General features: G+C 41.7%; 1 protein-coding gene across 2 annotated transcripts; it reads right to left on the bottom strand.

Moving 5' to 3' along the window:
* Nucleotides 1-436: 436 nt before the first annotated feature.
* Nucleotides 437-16,250, bottom strand: LOC123513933 (myosin heavy chain, muscle-like). Of its 2 annotated transcripts, XM_045271430.1 has the most exons (23): nucleotides 16,232-16,250; nucleotides 15,943-16,018; nucleotides 14,607-15,155; nucleotides 12,290-12,317; nucleotides 11,746-11,851; nucleotides 10,909-10,998; nucleotides 10,650-10,812; nucleotides 10,379-10,482; nucleotides 10,059-10,193; nucleotides 9,676-9,945; nucleotides 8,665-8,835; nucleotides 8,134-8,518; nucleotides 7,774-7,892; nucleotides 7,499-7,586; nucleotides 6,864-6,981; nucleotides 6,557-6,674; nucleotides 5,978-6,451; nucleotides 4,890-5,776; nucleotides 3,946-4,024; nucleotides 3,560-3,805; nucleotides 2,662-3,449; nucleotides 1,602-2,055; nucleotides 437-1,426 (listed from the first exon to the last, which is right to left on the bottom strand). In XM_045271430.1, the coding sequence occupies exons 3-23, from the start codon at nucleotides 15,109-15,111 to the stop codon at nucleotides 863-865; spliced, it is 5,892 nt and encodes a 1,963-aa protein (XP_045127365.1). In that variant the 5' UTR covers nucleotides 15,112-15,155; nucleotides 15,943-16,018; nucleotides 16,232-16,250; the 3' UTR covers nucleotides 437-862. The 2 variants fall into 2 exon arrangements, with proteins under 2 accessions (XP_045127365.1, XP_045127366.1); XM_045271431.1 differs by lacking the exon at nucleotides 16,232-16,250 and having other exon boundaries at nucleotides 15,818-15,953.
* Between the last annotated feature and the right edge of the window lie 468 nt (nucleotides 16,251-16,718).

Raw genomic sequence — 16,718 nt, 5'->3', positions numbered from 1 at the left:
ATTATTATTATTATTATTATTATTATTATTATTATTATTATTATTATTATTATTATTATTATTATTATTATTATTATTATTATTATTATTATTATTATTATTATTATTATTATTATTATTATTATTATTATTATTGTTGTTGTTGTTGTTATTGTTATTATTGTCGTTCATTGCTTGTTATTTTTGTTGTTGTTTTTGTCGTTATTGTTGTTTTTGTTAATGAAAAATAAACTATGTATTTGTTTTTTATATGTTATCAAATTTTGTAATGCTTTTTTGTTTTTTTTCTTGTTTACGTGCAAGATGAAATGTAGTTTCCTATAGTAACTGGTCATGTCACACAGTTTAAGAACGTTGACGACTTGCGTCTTTCTCTTGCCGTGTGGTAATGGTGTTCCCGGACCAAGAGGAGGGGGCACTTGACTGAAATACCTGATAGATAGAAATTTATTACTTCCTCTTATGCATACATCAAAACATCGAAAAGAGCTGTGTTGATGAAAATCCTTTGTTTTGTTGATCTTTATAGTAGGTGGCTATAATGTGACGGTATTTCTACAAGGCCATGAATGTAGCATCTGCTCAGATCATAATGAATACTTGCCTGCACAACTCAGTTTTATCAGGAAGAAAATTTTACTCATGTGAATCTAATCTAGTACACCTAACGCTAACATATGTTGAGAAATTCAAAAGTGATGAGAGAGAATCAAGATAGATCACCTGTTGCTTTAGGGTAAAATAGCTTATGGTCGATTGGTTCAATCAATGTGTTGCCTCCATGGAAGGATGCCACGTGTCCTTTCCTTGCTGACGCTGATCCCATCTAGGGAACAACACCAGGAACACAAGAGGCCCTTACCTAAACCACTACGCTGGGCGCTTCCATCCGTGTAACTTTTGATCTAAGGCTTGCATTTTCCTCAAATTCCTCGAGTTCCTGCTGTGCCTTGCGGTACTTGGCGAGATTCAGGGCGGCGATCTCCTCAGCCTCCTCCATTTGTCGTTTGTACCCCTTGATTTTCGACTGGAGTTTATCGACAAGATCTTGCATGCTCTCGTGGTTCTTCTGGTCTTCCTCTGTCCTAAGAGTAAGTTCCTTGACGCGCCTCTCGCTCCGCCTGAAATTCTTCTGAGACTCAGCATAACGAATAGTTTCTTGCTCCAGCTGAGTTTCCAAATCATGGACGCGGGCTTCCATCTTTTCAAAAGCAGCTCTTCCCACTTTTTGATTGCTGCTGTCAGCATCCAGACGTGCCTGCATCTCTCTTAATGACACCTCTAGATCCTTTCGCAATTTCTCTTGTGCTTTGGCATTGTCCTGCTCACCTCGGAGTTCCTCACCCAGGCGAGCAGCCTCCATTGCGACTCTCTTAGCCTTGTCATCGGAACCTCGTGCCTCCTTAATCATGTCTTCAAATTCATTCTGCAATGGTAAGAGAGCAATAATATATCCTTCATAATATATAGCTGAAAAGTCATTCTGAAAAAAAATAAAAGGTAAAACAACTTTTAGAATATACATAATGATTGTGTCAAGCTCAAGGGTCGACTACTAACCTTTCCGGGTTGGCTTAATTATTATCAGCACTGTAACTTACCTGCATACACACAAGCTCTTCTTCCAACCTTTCCTTTGTGGACGTTAAGTTTTCGTTTTCTGCAGTTAGTTTACGAATGTAGTCGTTAGCGTCAGTGAGATTGACATCAGCACTTCGGCGGCTACGGTCTGCCTGTTCCAGGAGAGTGTGAGCCTCCTCCAACTCGCCCATCAAGGAGGCGATGCGACGCTCTATGGTGCTCACTTGTTCCCGTTGCTGAGAAATGATGTGCTCAGCTTCCTCTAATCTGACTTGCTGTTCTTCATTTTCTTTCTCCGCCCTTTCCTTAGCTTTCAGAAGGTCGTTGTTGGCTTCCTTGGCGCGCTGAATAGTGCCCTGTAGTTGTTGCACCTCTGATTCCAGCTTCTTCTTCAAATATAGCGCCTCGGCCTTGTCTTTGACTTCAGTTTCTAAGGACACTCTCAGAGAGTCTACTGAGCTCATATAGAACTTCCTGAAAAAAAAAGAAAAAGAAATGGAGTGTATGAGAAGGCATTACTAGCTAGGTGTGAATTGTGACTAGATCACTGGAGGAGGTGAAAAGACTCATTGCTGTATCAAGGACAAAGTTTTCCTTCTACTTATCTCTTTGTTATTTCAGCACCATTCTCCTTAAACTGATTTCGAATGGTTAATTGTTATTTCTATCAGGATTCCTTGTAAATATAAGTTGCCACAATCTCTCATTTATACCTCTCTTTCTCGTTGGGCTTTTATTCTTAAATTCTGTGAACTTTCATTAAGACTATTTTCAGAGATCACGAGTTGATACAACATGTTCTAGCGATGTTTCTCTCTCCATATATAATGTAGAGTCTTAGTATTATTACATTTGAAATAGTTTGAAATTCTTGAAAGTTATATTAATTGCATAGAAGTTCTAGTATGTTATAAGTCATTGAAATCAGACGCCAAAAGATTTTGAAATATGGATTTTTTTTCAAACTGGCTTACACAGTTTGTCGTATCATGAAAGATAAAAGGCCATTTGGAATAAAGAATACGGTACAACACAATGCAAGCAAAGTGACTGCTACAAATTTGTATCAAATTATCTTACCTGCTCTTTTCGAACTCTTCTTCTTTCTCCTGGACGCGGCGTTCCATCTCCTGCTTGATCTGGTTGAGCTCCACCTGGCCACGTTGGACCTTGACCTCCTCTTGGTCCAAGGCAGCCTCAGCATCTTCCAGATCACCCTGCAACCCATCCTTCTCTCCCTTGAGGCGTTTAAATGCTAATTGAAGTTTATGCAGAACGTCGGTTTTGCTGGAGACCTCTTCGTTGAGACTTTTGACCTCTTGCGCGAGCCCTTTGTTCTCCACACGCAGTGAGTCTACTTGCACCAAGGTTTCTTTATAAAGTGCGTTGACTCGGGAGGTCTCACTACCATGTTTCCGGACCTCCTTACGTGAAGCTTCGAGTTCGCTTGTAAGGTTATCCACTTTGACCTTCCACTCCTCGACAGCACTGTCGAAATTCTTCTGTTTCTCCTCGGCGGCATCCACTAAGGCCTTGGTGCGGTGCAGCTCTCCCTGGATCTCAAACAATTCCGCCGCCGTCCGTTGTTTGATTTTTTCTAGGTTTATATTCTTTGCATTAAGTTGATCAATCTTGCCTTCCGTTTCCTCCAAGCGACATGACAGCTTCTGGCGAGAGGCTTCCAATTCCTCGACGCGGGTAACGCCCTCTATTTCATACTTAGAGCGCCACATAGCCGCCTCGTCATAAGCTTTAGAAATAAGTCGCTGCAGATTTTTGCCGTTGTCACATTCCTCATCCAGCTTTTCCTTTATCTTGCCAGTGTCGTGCTCCAGGTTGTGGTACTTGTCCAGCATCATGGTGTATAGCTAGACAGGAAAATATCATTGAAGGTTACACGTGCGTACACTGCTACAGAACTAATTTGATATAACGAATGCTTCACAAAATTATATTAGCGACGAGAATGAAGACTCACCTGCCGTTGCTCATCAGCGACGATTTTGGTCTCATGAAGGTCGTGTTCGAGAGACATCTTCAGCTTGGAAAAGATCTCCACCTGCTTCTCTGTGTCCTCAAGTTGCCTCAGAAGGTCTTTGTTCTCAGCCACCAGTTTCTTCTTATTAGATTCATAATCGCTGAGTGATCTGACAGCGTCGTCGTACCTCGTCTGTATCTCCAGTAACTGATGCTGTAGTTGTTTGTTGTTCTTCTCGGCCTCAGACTGACGAATCATAATAAAGGCAAAGTTACTTCGACATTAAGTAAAGACAGCTCAGTCATGTCGTGTTTGTCTAAAGGTCTTACTGAACAGTGGAGCGCTAAGGGTGGCTTTGTGGACAGTTGGTGATCTGAACAACTCACCTCTTCGCGAAGCATTCTGTCCATAGCGTGTTTGGCAGCGTCTGCTTCCTTCCTCAAGACCTCTCGTTCGTTCTCCACCCTGTAATGGAACGTCTTGAGTACACACACACACACACACACACACACACACACACACACACACACACACACACACACACACACACACACACACACACACACACGGTAGCTCAGTGGTTAGAGCGCTGGCTTCACAAGCCAGAGGACCGGAGTTCGATTCCCCGGCCGGGTGGAGATATTTGGGTGTATCTCCTTTCACGTGTAGCCCCTGTTCACCTAGCAGTGAGTAGGTACGGGATGTAAATCGAGGAGTTGTGACCTTGTTGTCCCGGTGTGTGGTGTGTGCCTGGTCTCAGGCCTATCCAAAGATCGGAAATAATGAGCTCTGAGCTCGCTCCGTAGGGTAACGTCTGGCTGTCTCGTCAGAGACTGCAGCAGATCAAACAGTGAAACATACACACACACACACACACACACACACACACACACACACTTATGGAAACAATAGTGTCGCTTGCCAACCATTGCAAGGATCGAGTGGCTCTCCATGACCTATGATGGAGTGCCTGTTGGTGGACGGCTTGTGACTGCAGCATCATCACTTTTTTTTTTACAGTTAAAAGCATCGTGTTCCTATTTTTCTGTGCTTTCAATTTACATCTGTTATTTGGTGTATGCAGGAAATTTTTTTGTGTGTTAATTGAAGTGATGCTTATTCATGCAGGTAGTGTGTTAGTCTGTAGTTTTTGAATAAGTTTCCTTGTATTTTGAGCGCATCATTATTATACTATGATTTGTCGTGTTTTCATATGTTCTGTGTTCATTCCTTTTGTGTGTGGCCTGGTATAATCACACTAGCGAGCTGCCTTCTATAAAGCAAGGATGGGTCCCATCTACTCCAGTGCTATGGGTCAAGCAAATCTTACTTGGCCTTCGTCCTGCTAAGATCGTCGATTTGCTCCGCCATTCCCTCCAGTGCCTCCTTGTGATTTTTCTGCTGGTGGGCGAGAGTGGACGTAAAATGGATGGATTTTTCCTTCAGATCATTACGGAGCTTAGCAACATCCGCTTCCCTATTCTTATTCATCTCCATCTGCGCAGTAGCGACTGCTGATGCTTCACTCAGACGGTTACTCAGCTCCGTCACTTCGTGGGTGAGGGCTACCTTGGCTGTCTCGGCGGCGGAGCGCCCCTGACGCTCCTGAAGAATTTCAGCATCCTGCTCATCCTGACGCTTCTCCATATCCTTGATTTGCTTGGAGAGCCTAGTTATCTGTTGGTAATCCTCCTCCACCTTGATGGTTAAGGCTGACACTTCTTTATTTTTGCGATCAATGGCCTGTTCCAGCTCCTTGCGGGTTCGGTTGAACTCAGACACTGCCGCTTGGCTCATCTTCAGATCACTCTCAGCTTTTCTCTTTTCTCTCTCGGCAGCGCTGCGGAGTTTCTTTTCATGGTCTAAGAAACCTTCTAGTTTTTCAAGGTGCGTCTCCAGATTTCCCTTGAGAATGTTGAGGTGGGTACATTTGTCTTCGATGTTTTGGTTGTCCTCTGCTGTTTTCTGGTTCATCTCCTGTAAGTGTTTCTTTTCCTTCTTTAACTTTTTAATCAGTTCTTCCTGGCTGTTGATTTCCTCCTTCAGACCCTGGATCACTTGCTCCTTGGCAGCCTCCGCGTGTTGAGCTTTGTGCATCGCTAGCTCCATGTCATCCAAGTCCTGCCTGATTTCGTGCAAATTGTACTCTAGCTTCTTCTTGGTTTGAGTTACAGCCGTGCGACCTTCCTCTTCTTTTTGTAAAAGTTTGTTTGTATCCTGAAGAATAACAAAAAAAGGAAACATAAATCAGAATGACTATCATGATAACATTCACCGTAAAGCCTTGCCAAATGTTTATATAACTTGCATGTGACGTATTCTCAGCAATTGGCGGCAGTGCAGCGTTAGTCTCAACACTACACAGCATGCGAGCTCTACTGCTGACCGTTATACAGAAGTAATTTTTTGAGCACTTACCTCCAGCTGCATCTCGAGGTCCGTCTTCTGTGACTGCAGCTTGGCTTGCTTCTCGAGGAATTCCTTTATGTCTGATTTGGATGAGTCTAGCGTCGCCATCAGGTCATACTTGTCTTCCTGAAGCTTCATATTTTCTATCTCAAGGTTCTTACGAAGCTTGGTCTCCTTTTCTAGATCATCCAATGCCTTGGCAGTCTTTTCCGCAAGGACCTTCATTTCGTCCTCGATTTTGGTAATGTTGAGTAGCGGTCTGATATTCTCGAGGAGGCCTTGCCATTTCCAGGCATGTATTCTAATATACTTTCTCAGGTTACGCTGCACTACTACAAGAGCAAGTCGCTTTTCTTCCAGTTTTGCAAAAGATTTTCTGGTTTCGAAGCCTCTGATCCACGCCTGCAGCATCGCCACCAAGTTGTTCACGCGCTCCTCCCTGAGTTCCTCCAGAGCGTTTATTCCGCCATCACTGAAGTATACCTGGATGGCGAAGGGTTAAGTTTGATGAATGTCACCAGATTTATTTAACTTCAAGTATTAGTGGCAAAAAGTATTACAAAGTTCATATGCTTAAACTATTCTCACCTTTGTTTTGCCAGTACGGAATAAATCCTTTGATAATCCTGACTTTTCGAGACATTTCTTTGAAGATTTTTTATTTTCGGGTACGGTGGCGATCTCCACTGCAGCGAAGATTTTATACCTGTGTAGATAGAGTCCCTTGATTAATGACATGCAGCCCTCCATCCAATCCTTCTCTCCTGTTGGTAACTTGATTATGTTCTTATCTTGACCATTCTCTCCTTTTCACCCGACCGTCGCATCATATACAACAAGAAAAAAAACACCTAAAAGTGTTGTCACTAGTCTTAGTCAGGCGAACAGCACTTACCGCTTCCTGAATTCTGCATAGGCCATCTTGCTGGGATAAGTAGTGCGGGCGACGCGGAGGCCGTCCAGCACTCCATTGCAGCTCAACTGATTCAGCACAAAGGTAGCATCGATAACACCTGCGAATATTGGGGATTTTTCCATCATCAAAGTCAATCAATACAGTAAAACCTAACAAAATGAGTGTTGATATTCTACAGAGAATCCAGTTTCAGTTATTTTCAACAAATTGAAATATGGCGTATAAGACATTTTCGTGTATTTAGTATCAAAGTGAATCATGGTTGATCCGTAGAACACTTTGTGCGTCGGAGTATAGAGTCTACAATGGGAGAATGGCGACCAAATATGAGCGTGGAATAAGAGTGACATTTGTTAAAGAACACGTAGTCTCACTGAAGCTGTCATAGTAACAGTACTGTGTGTGATGAGTGATTATGACGTGTATTGATGAATTGAAGAGCAAAGGGTTCTATAGTAGCGGTAAAGATGATTTTGTGGAATGTCTTTGAGTTTGTGAGGGTGACCAAATATCCTTCAATGTCTTACAAGGTTATTAATGCATTAATTATATTACATTACACCATGAAAACCTGAAACAACACGCGGTTGAGTAAGGGCGTTAGCATTACGCACCTGGGGACTTGGTCTCGTTGGGCAAAATACAGCGGATGAAGCGGGGGTGTGTAGCGTTCAGAGTCTTTATCAAGTTGTTTAGTTGCTCCTGTGGGTGAAAGTGACATATAGAATAAATGTCAACTTATTATTTTATTTTTACTCTTTTAAGTTGAGATACTACTTTATTTTCATTTGTTTATTCTATTTATTTATTTATTCATTTTTACACATATCACTGTGTGGAAGGCAACGTCTGGGATCGCCAATCAGTAGTACAGAGGCAGATCACGTACCCTGTATCCAGAAGAGGCTGTCTTGTAGATGACTTCTGCTTCCTTTGCCGAGTCCTTTCCTGCGTCCTTTCCTTTTGCTGCGCCCTTTCCTCTAGCTAGAGGCTTCCCTTTTACTTTTACTGTGATGTAAAATAAATGAAGGCAAAGGTACATATGATGAACGAATGTGCAGGCATATCGCAAATGCAGTTTAGTATTAACAAATAAAGAACGAAGCACTGGTATGTTTAGAGGATGAAAAAAAAAGGAATTAAAGTTAGGTGTGATCTACGTCTGCAAAAATATTACATAGAATAGAAAAAAAAAGCAAATCGAGTTCTGGGATTAATTTCTAGTGTGTTGAAAGTGTAAATGGCCCACCTTCCTTAACTTCCTTGGCTTCCTTAGCTTCCTTAGCCTCCTTTCCCTCCTTAGCCTCTTCAGTCTCGGCCTCAGCGGGCTTAGGGGGAGGGTCCGTGAAGATGGCGACAACCAGCTCATTGGAAGAGGTCTTTAGCAGGTCGACTGTGGATTCGTTGAGGGGATCTTTGTTCTTCTCGAGCCAACCAGTCAGGTCGTAGTTGACGGTCCCGGCGTAGTGCACGATGGCGAAGTGTGCCTCGGGCTGGTCAGGCTTGGGAGGCTTGGGCTTGATGAACGTCGGAGTCTTGCCGAGGTGGTTTGCGTTCAGCTTCTCGAGGAAGGTTTTTTCAGTTCCTTTCGGGGACATTGACTCCTCATCCATGATGGGCATGAAGCCCAATTTCTGTGAAAATAACTCTAGGGTGAAAACCTCAGCTCTATGATGTGACTAGATAAAAAAAAAAGAGCAATAGAATTACATATTTTGCAAAGCTACTTTTACAGATAGTGTTGATTATATATTGAACATGCAGGAAGAATGGCTGTTACCTTCTCGAAGAAATCTATGGAGGGCTGCAAGTCCAAGTTGACTTCTGGTGGTGTCCATTCGATGCCTTCCTTCTTGTATTCCTCCTGCACCTTCACGAAGTTGCAGTAATTGTAGAACTGTTGGAACTTCTCATTGGTGAAGTTGATGCAGAGCTGCTCGAAACCGTTATTCTGAGGATGAAAACTTTATTTTATGATTTATACTTGATGCTGTTTTGCCTTCAGATGCATGTGAAATGTTAATGTTTAGCTTATACCAGTTAGCTATATGCTTCACTCTAATGGTACCTCTATATTCATGGGAAGTACATAAAGGTAACACTCAGCAGGATTTTACGATCTGAAATGAGTACAAACACTTGTTTCATTCTCGTCTGGTGTCTTTCATCTCATTATATTGACACTAGCTCATTATAAGAATCTTGCTTTTATTTGATTTCTTAACATGATCTTTTTTTTTTTTTTAAATCCTCGAGGGCCTCTATTCTGCTTATGAGTCATGTAGCACAACAATTCTGTAATGCCATGGCTTATGACCCTGATGCTGCTGCTGCGCAAAGTTCAGTCAGATCATTGAGTTCACCCTTGACATCTTCTAACCTAACCTGATATCTTACGCACACGTATACCGTATTTTTTTTTTTTTTTTTTTTTTACAGTAAGGCCTATAGCCTTGAAGTGTGCCTGTAGGCACACTTCAAGAGTGTATGGGAAGTGCTGTTCAGCTTCCGCCCATTAGTGGCGCAGGCAATTTTATTAGTGGTACCCATATTAGGGCTCATATCACCGCCCATGCTCATCTTGAGTGTAACCACCTAGAACCTGGGTATCATGGTGATTTGTAGGTAACTTTAAACCACTCGACAAATGGCAAAGTGTTTAAGGCTGTACGTGGTGGGATTCGAACCTACGCGTGGACGTCTGCCCGATCCCACGCTCACCACCTTATCCACTATGCCACCGCCTCCCTGTCTGTTTGCTCCTGGTAGCCACACCGACAGTGGGACTCACGTCAAAATTTTCGAAGCCGGAGATGTCGAGCGCGCCAATGAAGAAAGCAGGTTCGTTGCCGTTTTCGAGAAGTGCGCTACATTTGGTCGCCAGCCACTTGAAGACGCGTTCGTAGATTGCCTTGGCCATGGTACGCGTCGTGATCATGCACTGCTCAACGGTGGCGGGCTTCACCACAAATTCCGCTCCGACCTTGACTTTTGGTTTAATGATTGAGTTGAATAGATCCTCACCCTCCACGCCCAAGAGCTTCCCTGCGACCCTGCCAGCCTGAAAATCATTGTTCAAGGTGTTTATTTATCCATTTACTTACTTCATAAACATATAAACATGTATTTACCTGTGCTGATTTTTTCCTGATTCTTGTGGAATGCTTGCCTCACCTCAGTACCGTCAGGTTCGGCTTGGTCTTCCCCTTTCTGCTTGAACGCCATCTCCCCGAAATTTAAGACAGAAGCGGTGATCTTGTAAACGTTGTCCCTTTCTGTCTGGTTGAAGCCCATGATGTCGAAGGCATCCTGCAGAGAAGTTGTAGTAACGGTGTCATTCATTACACATATGAACGCACATCTCAAAGATAAGACGTATCAGATTATTTTAGAAAACAGTGATTTTTTTTTTTTTTTTTTTTGTCATTTTAGAAGAAATGACCGTTAAATTCTTGTGATTCTCAGCGGTGCAGTAAAAATAAAATTTCCCTCACGTGACATATTTGCATGTCGTCCTTGTCCTTGATGGTTGCCACGCTGACTGTTCCCTGAGTGACGCACTGGTAGTCGTAAATGTCGTCGCTCAGCGAACACAGCGCTGCGGGAGAGTTGACAACTGTCATGCACTCCTCTGCTCACTGATTACTAGATCCAGACCAAAGCCTTTCTAATGCCATTATGCATTATACTATTTTCGCTGCGTATATCGTATCATTACAACCTTGAAAAAAGCATTCTGTATTAAGGAGTGAAAAAGTTGCTTACACCTGATTTCCTTGACCTGGTTAGACATCATCTGATAGAAAATATGGAAGGACCGATCGGCGGAATGCTGGAAGAGGAGACGACCCTTGTCCAGCTGGAAGACGTCGATATCAGCCCCAGTCAGCTTGCCATTACGATCGAAGTGAATGCGCATGAATTTACCCTGAAAAAGAGAAGATTAATTTTCTACCCATCCCGCCACACATACACACCAGAGGACTTGAATTTTCAAAACAAAGCGATTTTTGTAGGAACTCACGAAGCGGGAAGAGTTGTCGTTGCGAGCTGTCTTTGCGTTACCGAAAGCTTCCAGGATGATGTTACTGTGTCCGATTCGATCCGCCAGGCTCTGCGGAAGGAAGCAGGTGTGAGTTAGGTTACCTTGCTTTAATTTATAGTCATTGGCAGGATCTATTAATGTGTACCGTACTTAGTATTTCCTTCGATCATTGGATGAGTTAATGTAAATTTCTCTAAGATTATCGAAAGATTTTCACAAATCAGTGAATCAAGAATGAGTGGAAAGACGCTAAGCATTATGAAATAAAGGCTGGATTTATAGGTTTAAAACTAAGATTGAGAACTGCAGTTAGAAAGGCAGATAAATAGCTTGGAAAGTGAGAGTAGAAAGTTACAGGTAAGGAGATAGATATGAGAAAGTCTAAGTTAGAGAGACAAAATTAAAGGACTAAACGTAAATGTTAAGAGATAATTATATTATTATAATGTTAGTCACTGATATTGTCTTTTTTTTATTGATTGCATGTATTAACATTGTGAAGCTGCCTCCACAGTGCATCGGTATGGTTACTCGTACATGAAGTTAAATTTGTTAAGAGAGAAATCGGTTTATGTAGTCTTACTGACGAAACGGTATCAGACAACGACCAAAAAAATGAAGAAAAGAAAAAGCAAATAGTAACTTTATACCATGAAGATGATCCTTGGCACATTTTCAATATCCTAGAAATCTTACGAATTTATTTTGAAATTAGAATGACTTGTGAAAGATTGATAGACATTTTTTTTCACAATTCTCTTAACTCAGACAGTATTTCCGCATTTTTTTCCAATTGGGGAGTCAGTGAAAACTTACGGGTTTTTCGCTATCCTCGGTGTTTTCAGAGGCTGAAGCAGCATTTTTAGCAAAGTAAGACACCAACTTCTTAGCGTTCTCCGTCTTACCGGCGCCGGACTCACCGCTGAGGGAGGAAGAGGAAAAGACGATTAAGCGGAGGTTGGGAGAGTGAGGTATGGGAGACATGAAAGGGATAAGGGAGAGGGGGAAAGGGAGGAAAAGGAGGAAGTTAAGCGGAGGTTGTGGGGGATGGGGATTGGAGACATGAACGTGATAAGGGAGGGGGAAGGCAGGAAGAGGAGACAGTTAAAGAGGAGGTTGGGGAGGGGTGGGGATAGAAGACATAAAAGGGATAAGGGAGGGGGAAGGGAGGAAGTGTCATTGGTATTCCTGACTGTTTACAAGTACATTGCCAGCACAGGGAGGTCAAGTAGATTGTAGAATGTAGGGACGTGGTGGTGATGGTGATGAAAGTGATAGTGATGCATGTCTACCGTGAAAAGTTAGGTATTGCTCGAGCAAGAGTTGAATTCCGGAGTTTTGTGGACGAGAATATACTCACGTGATCAACAGCGACTGGTTCTCATTGTCTGCAACAAAAAAAAGGGAGGAAGAATATATTAAAAGTTGCCAAGAATACTAAGAAATTAAGAATATATAGTATGAATTTCTCTCTCTCTCTCTCTCTCTCTCTCTCTCTCTCTCTCTCTCTCTCTCTCTCTCTCTCTCTCTCTCTCTCTCTCTCTCTCTCTCTCTCTCTCTCTCTCTCTCTCTCTTGGCTTTACTCCAAGGCACAAGAACGCTGGGAACTCAAGGCCTGGGGACTCTGACAACTTAAGATTAAAACATACTTGAGAGAGAGAGAGAGAGAGAGAGAGAGAGAGAGAGAGAGAGAGAGAGAGAGAGAGTAATGGCGTATATAAATATAGGTTTTACGTAGTAACCCGGAAGTGTTTTCCTTTTCGTTTGATGGTGAAGAATCAGTAGGTTTTTGTTGATTGGTAAGCTTATACAAGAAGTGATTACTACTACTGCTGCTGCTGCTGCTGCTGCTGCTGCTGCTGCTGCTGCTGCTGCTGCTGCTGCTGCTGCTGCTGCTGCTGCTGCTGCTGCTGCTACTACTACTACTACTACTGCTGCTGCTGCTGCTGCTGCTGCTGCTGCTGCTGCTGCTACTGCTACTACTACTACTACTACTACTAATTATAATAATAGTAAGAATAGTAGTAGTAGTAGTAGTAGTAGTAGTAGTGTGGTAGTAGTAGTTATAGTATTAGTAGTAGTGGTAGTACAGTAGTAGTAGTAATAGTAGTAGTAGTAGTAGTAGTAGTAGTAGTAGTAGTAGTAGTAGTAGTAGTAATAGTAGTGATGATAATAATAATAATAATAATAATAATAATAATAATAATGATAATAATAATAATAATAATAAAAATAATAATAATGATAGTAATAGTAATAATAATGATAGTAATAGTAATAATAATAATAATAATAATAATAATAATAATAATGATAATAATGACCTAGCTTCGAAAATTTTGATTTCATTCTCGTTGTCTGTGTGAGCCCAGCAGGAACAAATACGAGAAAAGACTAGAGTGTAGGTGCGCAGGACACCAGGCTACGACAGAAGATTACAAGGTTGAACTGATCGATTTGATTGAACTTTGTGTGGCAGCAGCATTAGAGTCATAAGCCGCCGCATTACGGAATTGTGGTGCTGTATGATTCATAGGTCGAATAGAGAACCTTGAGGATAAAAGCGATCATAAAAAAATTAGATAGAAGAGATAATTCAGTGTCGTCGTCATCATTATCATCTTCGTCAATATAATATTCATTGTCATCGTTATAGTTTTTAGGATGATAGTCAGTAAGCTAGTTTGTGTGCTTGTAAGTCCATCCAGAGTTAATCGCGTGTTTATGGTAAATGTATGTTAAAATTTATTTCAGTCTACGGAAAGTGTTTGCTGTTTTCAGATGCCTTTTGCCAGCTGAATTGTTATCCGTATAATGAATGATAATTCAGACTGCGTCAATGACGGTCACAGCAACAACTTTATCAGCAAAATTAACAACAATAACAACAACAACAATAACAAAAACAACAACAACAACAACAACAACAACAACAACAACTACTACTACTACTACTACTACTACTACTACTACTACTACTACTACTACTACTACTACTACTACTACTATTACGACTATTACTACTACAATGCCATTGGTAATGGAATTGATATGGAATTGATTTAAAAGATAACTATTAGATTAGTTGAGGTCTGTAAATAAGTGAATAGAAAAAAAGGCAGAACAATAATTCGATTGATATGATTCTACGAATATTATGAAAAATGATTTTCATTTTTTTATTGTTTACTTTGTTTTTTATTTGAATATATTTTTCCAGACCTAAGAAGTTTTTTCCATACATGTGATAATCGTAATTTAGAATATTATTAGAGTAGCTTGGAAAGATTAAGCTTGCTGTTATACCAGCAGGGTCCCTCAATGTATAATGTGTGTACATTTCTCACGCTCATGATCTCTCTTCCCTGACCCAGGGACGCTGCTCCCGGGGTCCTAGGAGGTACATTCCCAGCGCTGCTCGTACACTAGAGAATGCCACTGGCCTGGCAGGGAACCAGACACCCCGTGCCCAGCCTCCTCTAAATCTGGTTATTCTTAGTGAGCCTCATCTTAGCTTCGGTTACATATCGATGCTATCATTTGTAACGCGGCACATTCACACAAGTGGCTGAGGCATGTGCTATAAAAAAACAGTACAATGTCTCTCTATGCTTTCTCTACGTCAATATTAATATAATTTTATTTTTACAATGTCAAGAAGAAAACGAGTCACTTACCTTGAAGCATGCTTGAGTATGCGTCGTTGGAGATGCCGAACAGATGAGGCGGCACCTCATTACGCCTTTTTCCTTGGTAAATCTCTATCACACTGTCAGTGTAGATGGGGTAGCGCTTGTACGGGTTGATCATGATACACGAAGGGCCGGAGTAGGTGTAGATCAGCTTACTGGTGAAGCGAGATTTCAAGTTGTGTAAGATGGAGGGGCTGTTCAGGTGGATCATCTCAGACATGTCCTCGCATTTTTCGAACTTGGGCGGGTTCAGGGACTCAACCATATCCTTTTTCCATTCCTTAGTCTCGGTTCCAGAACACACCATAAACGAGTCTTCTTTGGTTTCCATGATTTCCCCTTCGATGAACCCATCCTTCTCATCGGGGATCCAGCAAGACGTGTCTGGATCATAGGGTCTGCTTAGATCTCGCTCCTTCTGTTCATCTGAGACGTACAGGAAGTCGGTGGGGTCGGGGTCCGTGCCCGTGCCTTCCTCATATCCTCGCATGGCAGTGGTGATTGAAAAGGGCAGAACTCACCCTCGCCTTCCTCCTACAAATAATAACAAAACATATATGTTCCTTTTCTAGTAAGATATTATTTCGATGATAATTATTCAGTGTCTTGAAAAAAAAGAAAAAAAAAAAAGAAAGGATCTCACCAGTCAGTGATCAATTAATGATTGCATGAGAGATGAATGAATTTTAACGAAGTAAGAGACCAGGATTCGTGAAAGTCTAACGTAAAGAGATGATTATGAGATCATCTTTTACTAGTTGCAACAACAGTATTTTTCTGAATAAGTATTTTCATTTTTCAGCATGCAGAATCACTTCAATGAATGCCCGTAATATAATACTGCAGGTCACATTACTGTTGTGACGACTAGTAGAAAGATGTCCCTGCGGCACACAAGGGGACATCCTCACATATCAAAGCACGGGCTGCTCTTGTTCTTCCAGAGCCAATTTGGAAAATATATGATGTGTAATTGTAAATTTAACGGCATTAAAAATCTTTAAGTCTATTCATTCAAAAATTGGTTCGAAGATTCATCTAAAAACTTTAAAACGATGCACCTCTAGCTTCGTCACCTGGGTCTTGCCCAAGCAGCCATTACTGCATGTGGTGTTCTTAGCAGACAACATCTTGTTTTACTTGGTCATTTGTGAACCATATCTGATGCTAATTTTAGGCTGTGCAGATCCTGTTACCTGAGGCCTCACTGCCATATTGCGTCCTTCCTGTCCACGCCACCGTCCTGCTGGATTCTTTTTCATGGAGCCGCTCGGGTTTTACTTGGAGAATAGATTGCAAGGTAAAGGCGTCTGTGGCTTACCTTGATTCTTGTTATCTTCGAGCACGACCAACAGCGACGCCTCCCGCTGCCTCGCCCTGCCACTGATGACACTCGTCTGGCCAAGCCGAGAACCATAACCAGGTGTCAAGTGAGTAGGTGAGGGGGAGAGGGTAGGGGGAGAACTTTCTTTTTTTTCGTCATAAGAATAGCAGGGGGTAAGACTAGGGGCATACTGACCATGAGGCGTTGTTTAAGTTATTCGGTTTAACATACCAACAAGCATTACAATCTTCAGTATTGAAGGAGTTGTCATAAGCTTTACATATACCTGTTATTCGGACATAGATATGGACACGCCGTCTCTCCTGTTGGTGTACAGGTTCGGGAGGGCGAGTCAGGCAGCCAAGAGCATCGGGGAGTTATTGGAGATGGGTACCTTGCGTTATGCCAAGTGGCAAGAGGGAGACGTCATTAGGTGTTATTTTAGAAGCGTCACCGTCCTCCCTCATCATTTTAGCAGTATAGCTCACCAGGAAATTAACGTTGTCTTCTGAGGAGAAAATATATAATTATGATGATCAATTTATAATGAAATATGAATTTTGTGTTCTATGATGGCTCCTTTCTGTTTGTCTGTATACATATTTTCAAGCATCATATATATATATATATATATATATATATATATATATATATATATATATATATATATATATATATTAGAGATGTATCGGATATCCGCATCCGCATCGGCATCCGCATCCGTGTTTGTGATAAACTGAACATCCGCGTCCGACTCCTCATCCGCATTTGTG

The sequence above is a fragment of the Portunus trituberculatus genome, chromosome 37 (assembly GCF_017591435.1).
Source record: "Portunus trituberculatus isolate SZX2019 chromosome 37, ASM1759143v1, whole genome shotgun sequence".
Classification (NCBI taxonomy): domain Eukaryota; kingdom Metazoa; phylum Arthropoda; class Malacostraca; order Decapoda; family Portunidae; genus Portunus; species Portunus trituberculatus.
Note: the sequence above shows the minus strand (reverse complement) of the source record. Positions and strands in the feature narration are given on the sequence as shown.

Bases quoted from the DNA above. Each gene is read 5' to 3' on its own strand.
- LOC123513933 (XM_045271430.1), bottom strand. From the start codon at position 15,111: ATGCGAGGATATGAGGAAGGCACGGGCACGGACCCCGACCCCACCGAC. The intron at 10,813-10,908 runs GTGAGTTCCTAC...TCTCTTTTTCAG, and splicing joins ACGACAACTCTTCCCGCTTC to GGTAAATTCATGCGCATTCA. The intron at 7,893-8,133 runs GTGGGCCATTTA...TTTACATCACAG, and splicing joins AGCCAAGGAAGTTAAGGAAG to TAAAAGTAAAAGGGAAGCCT.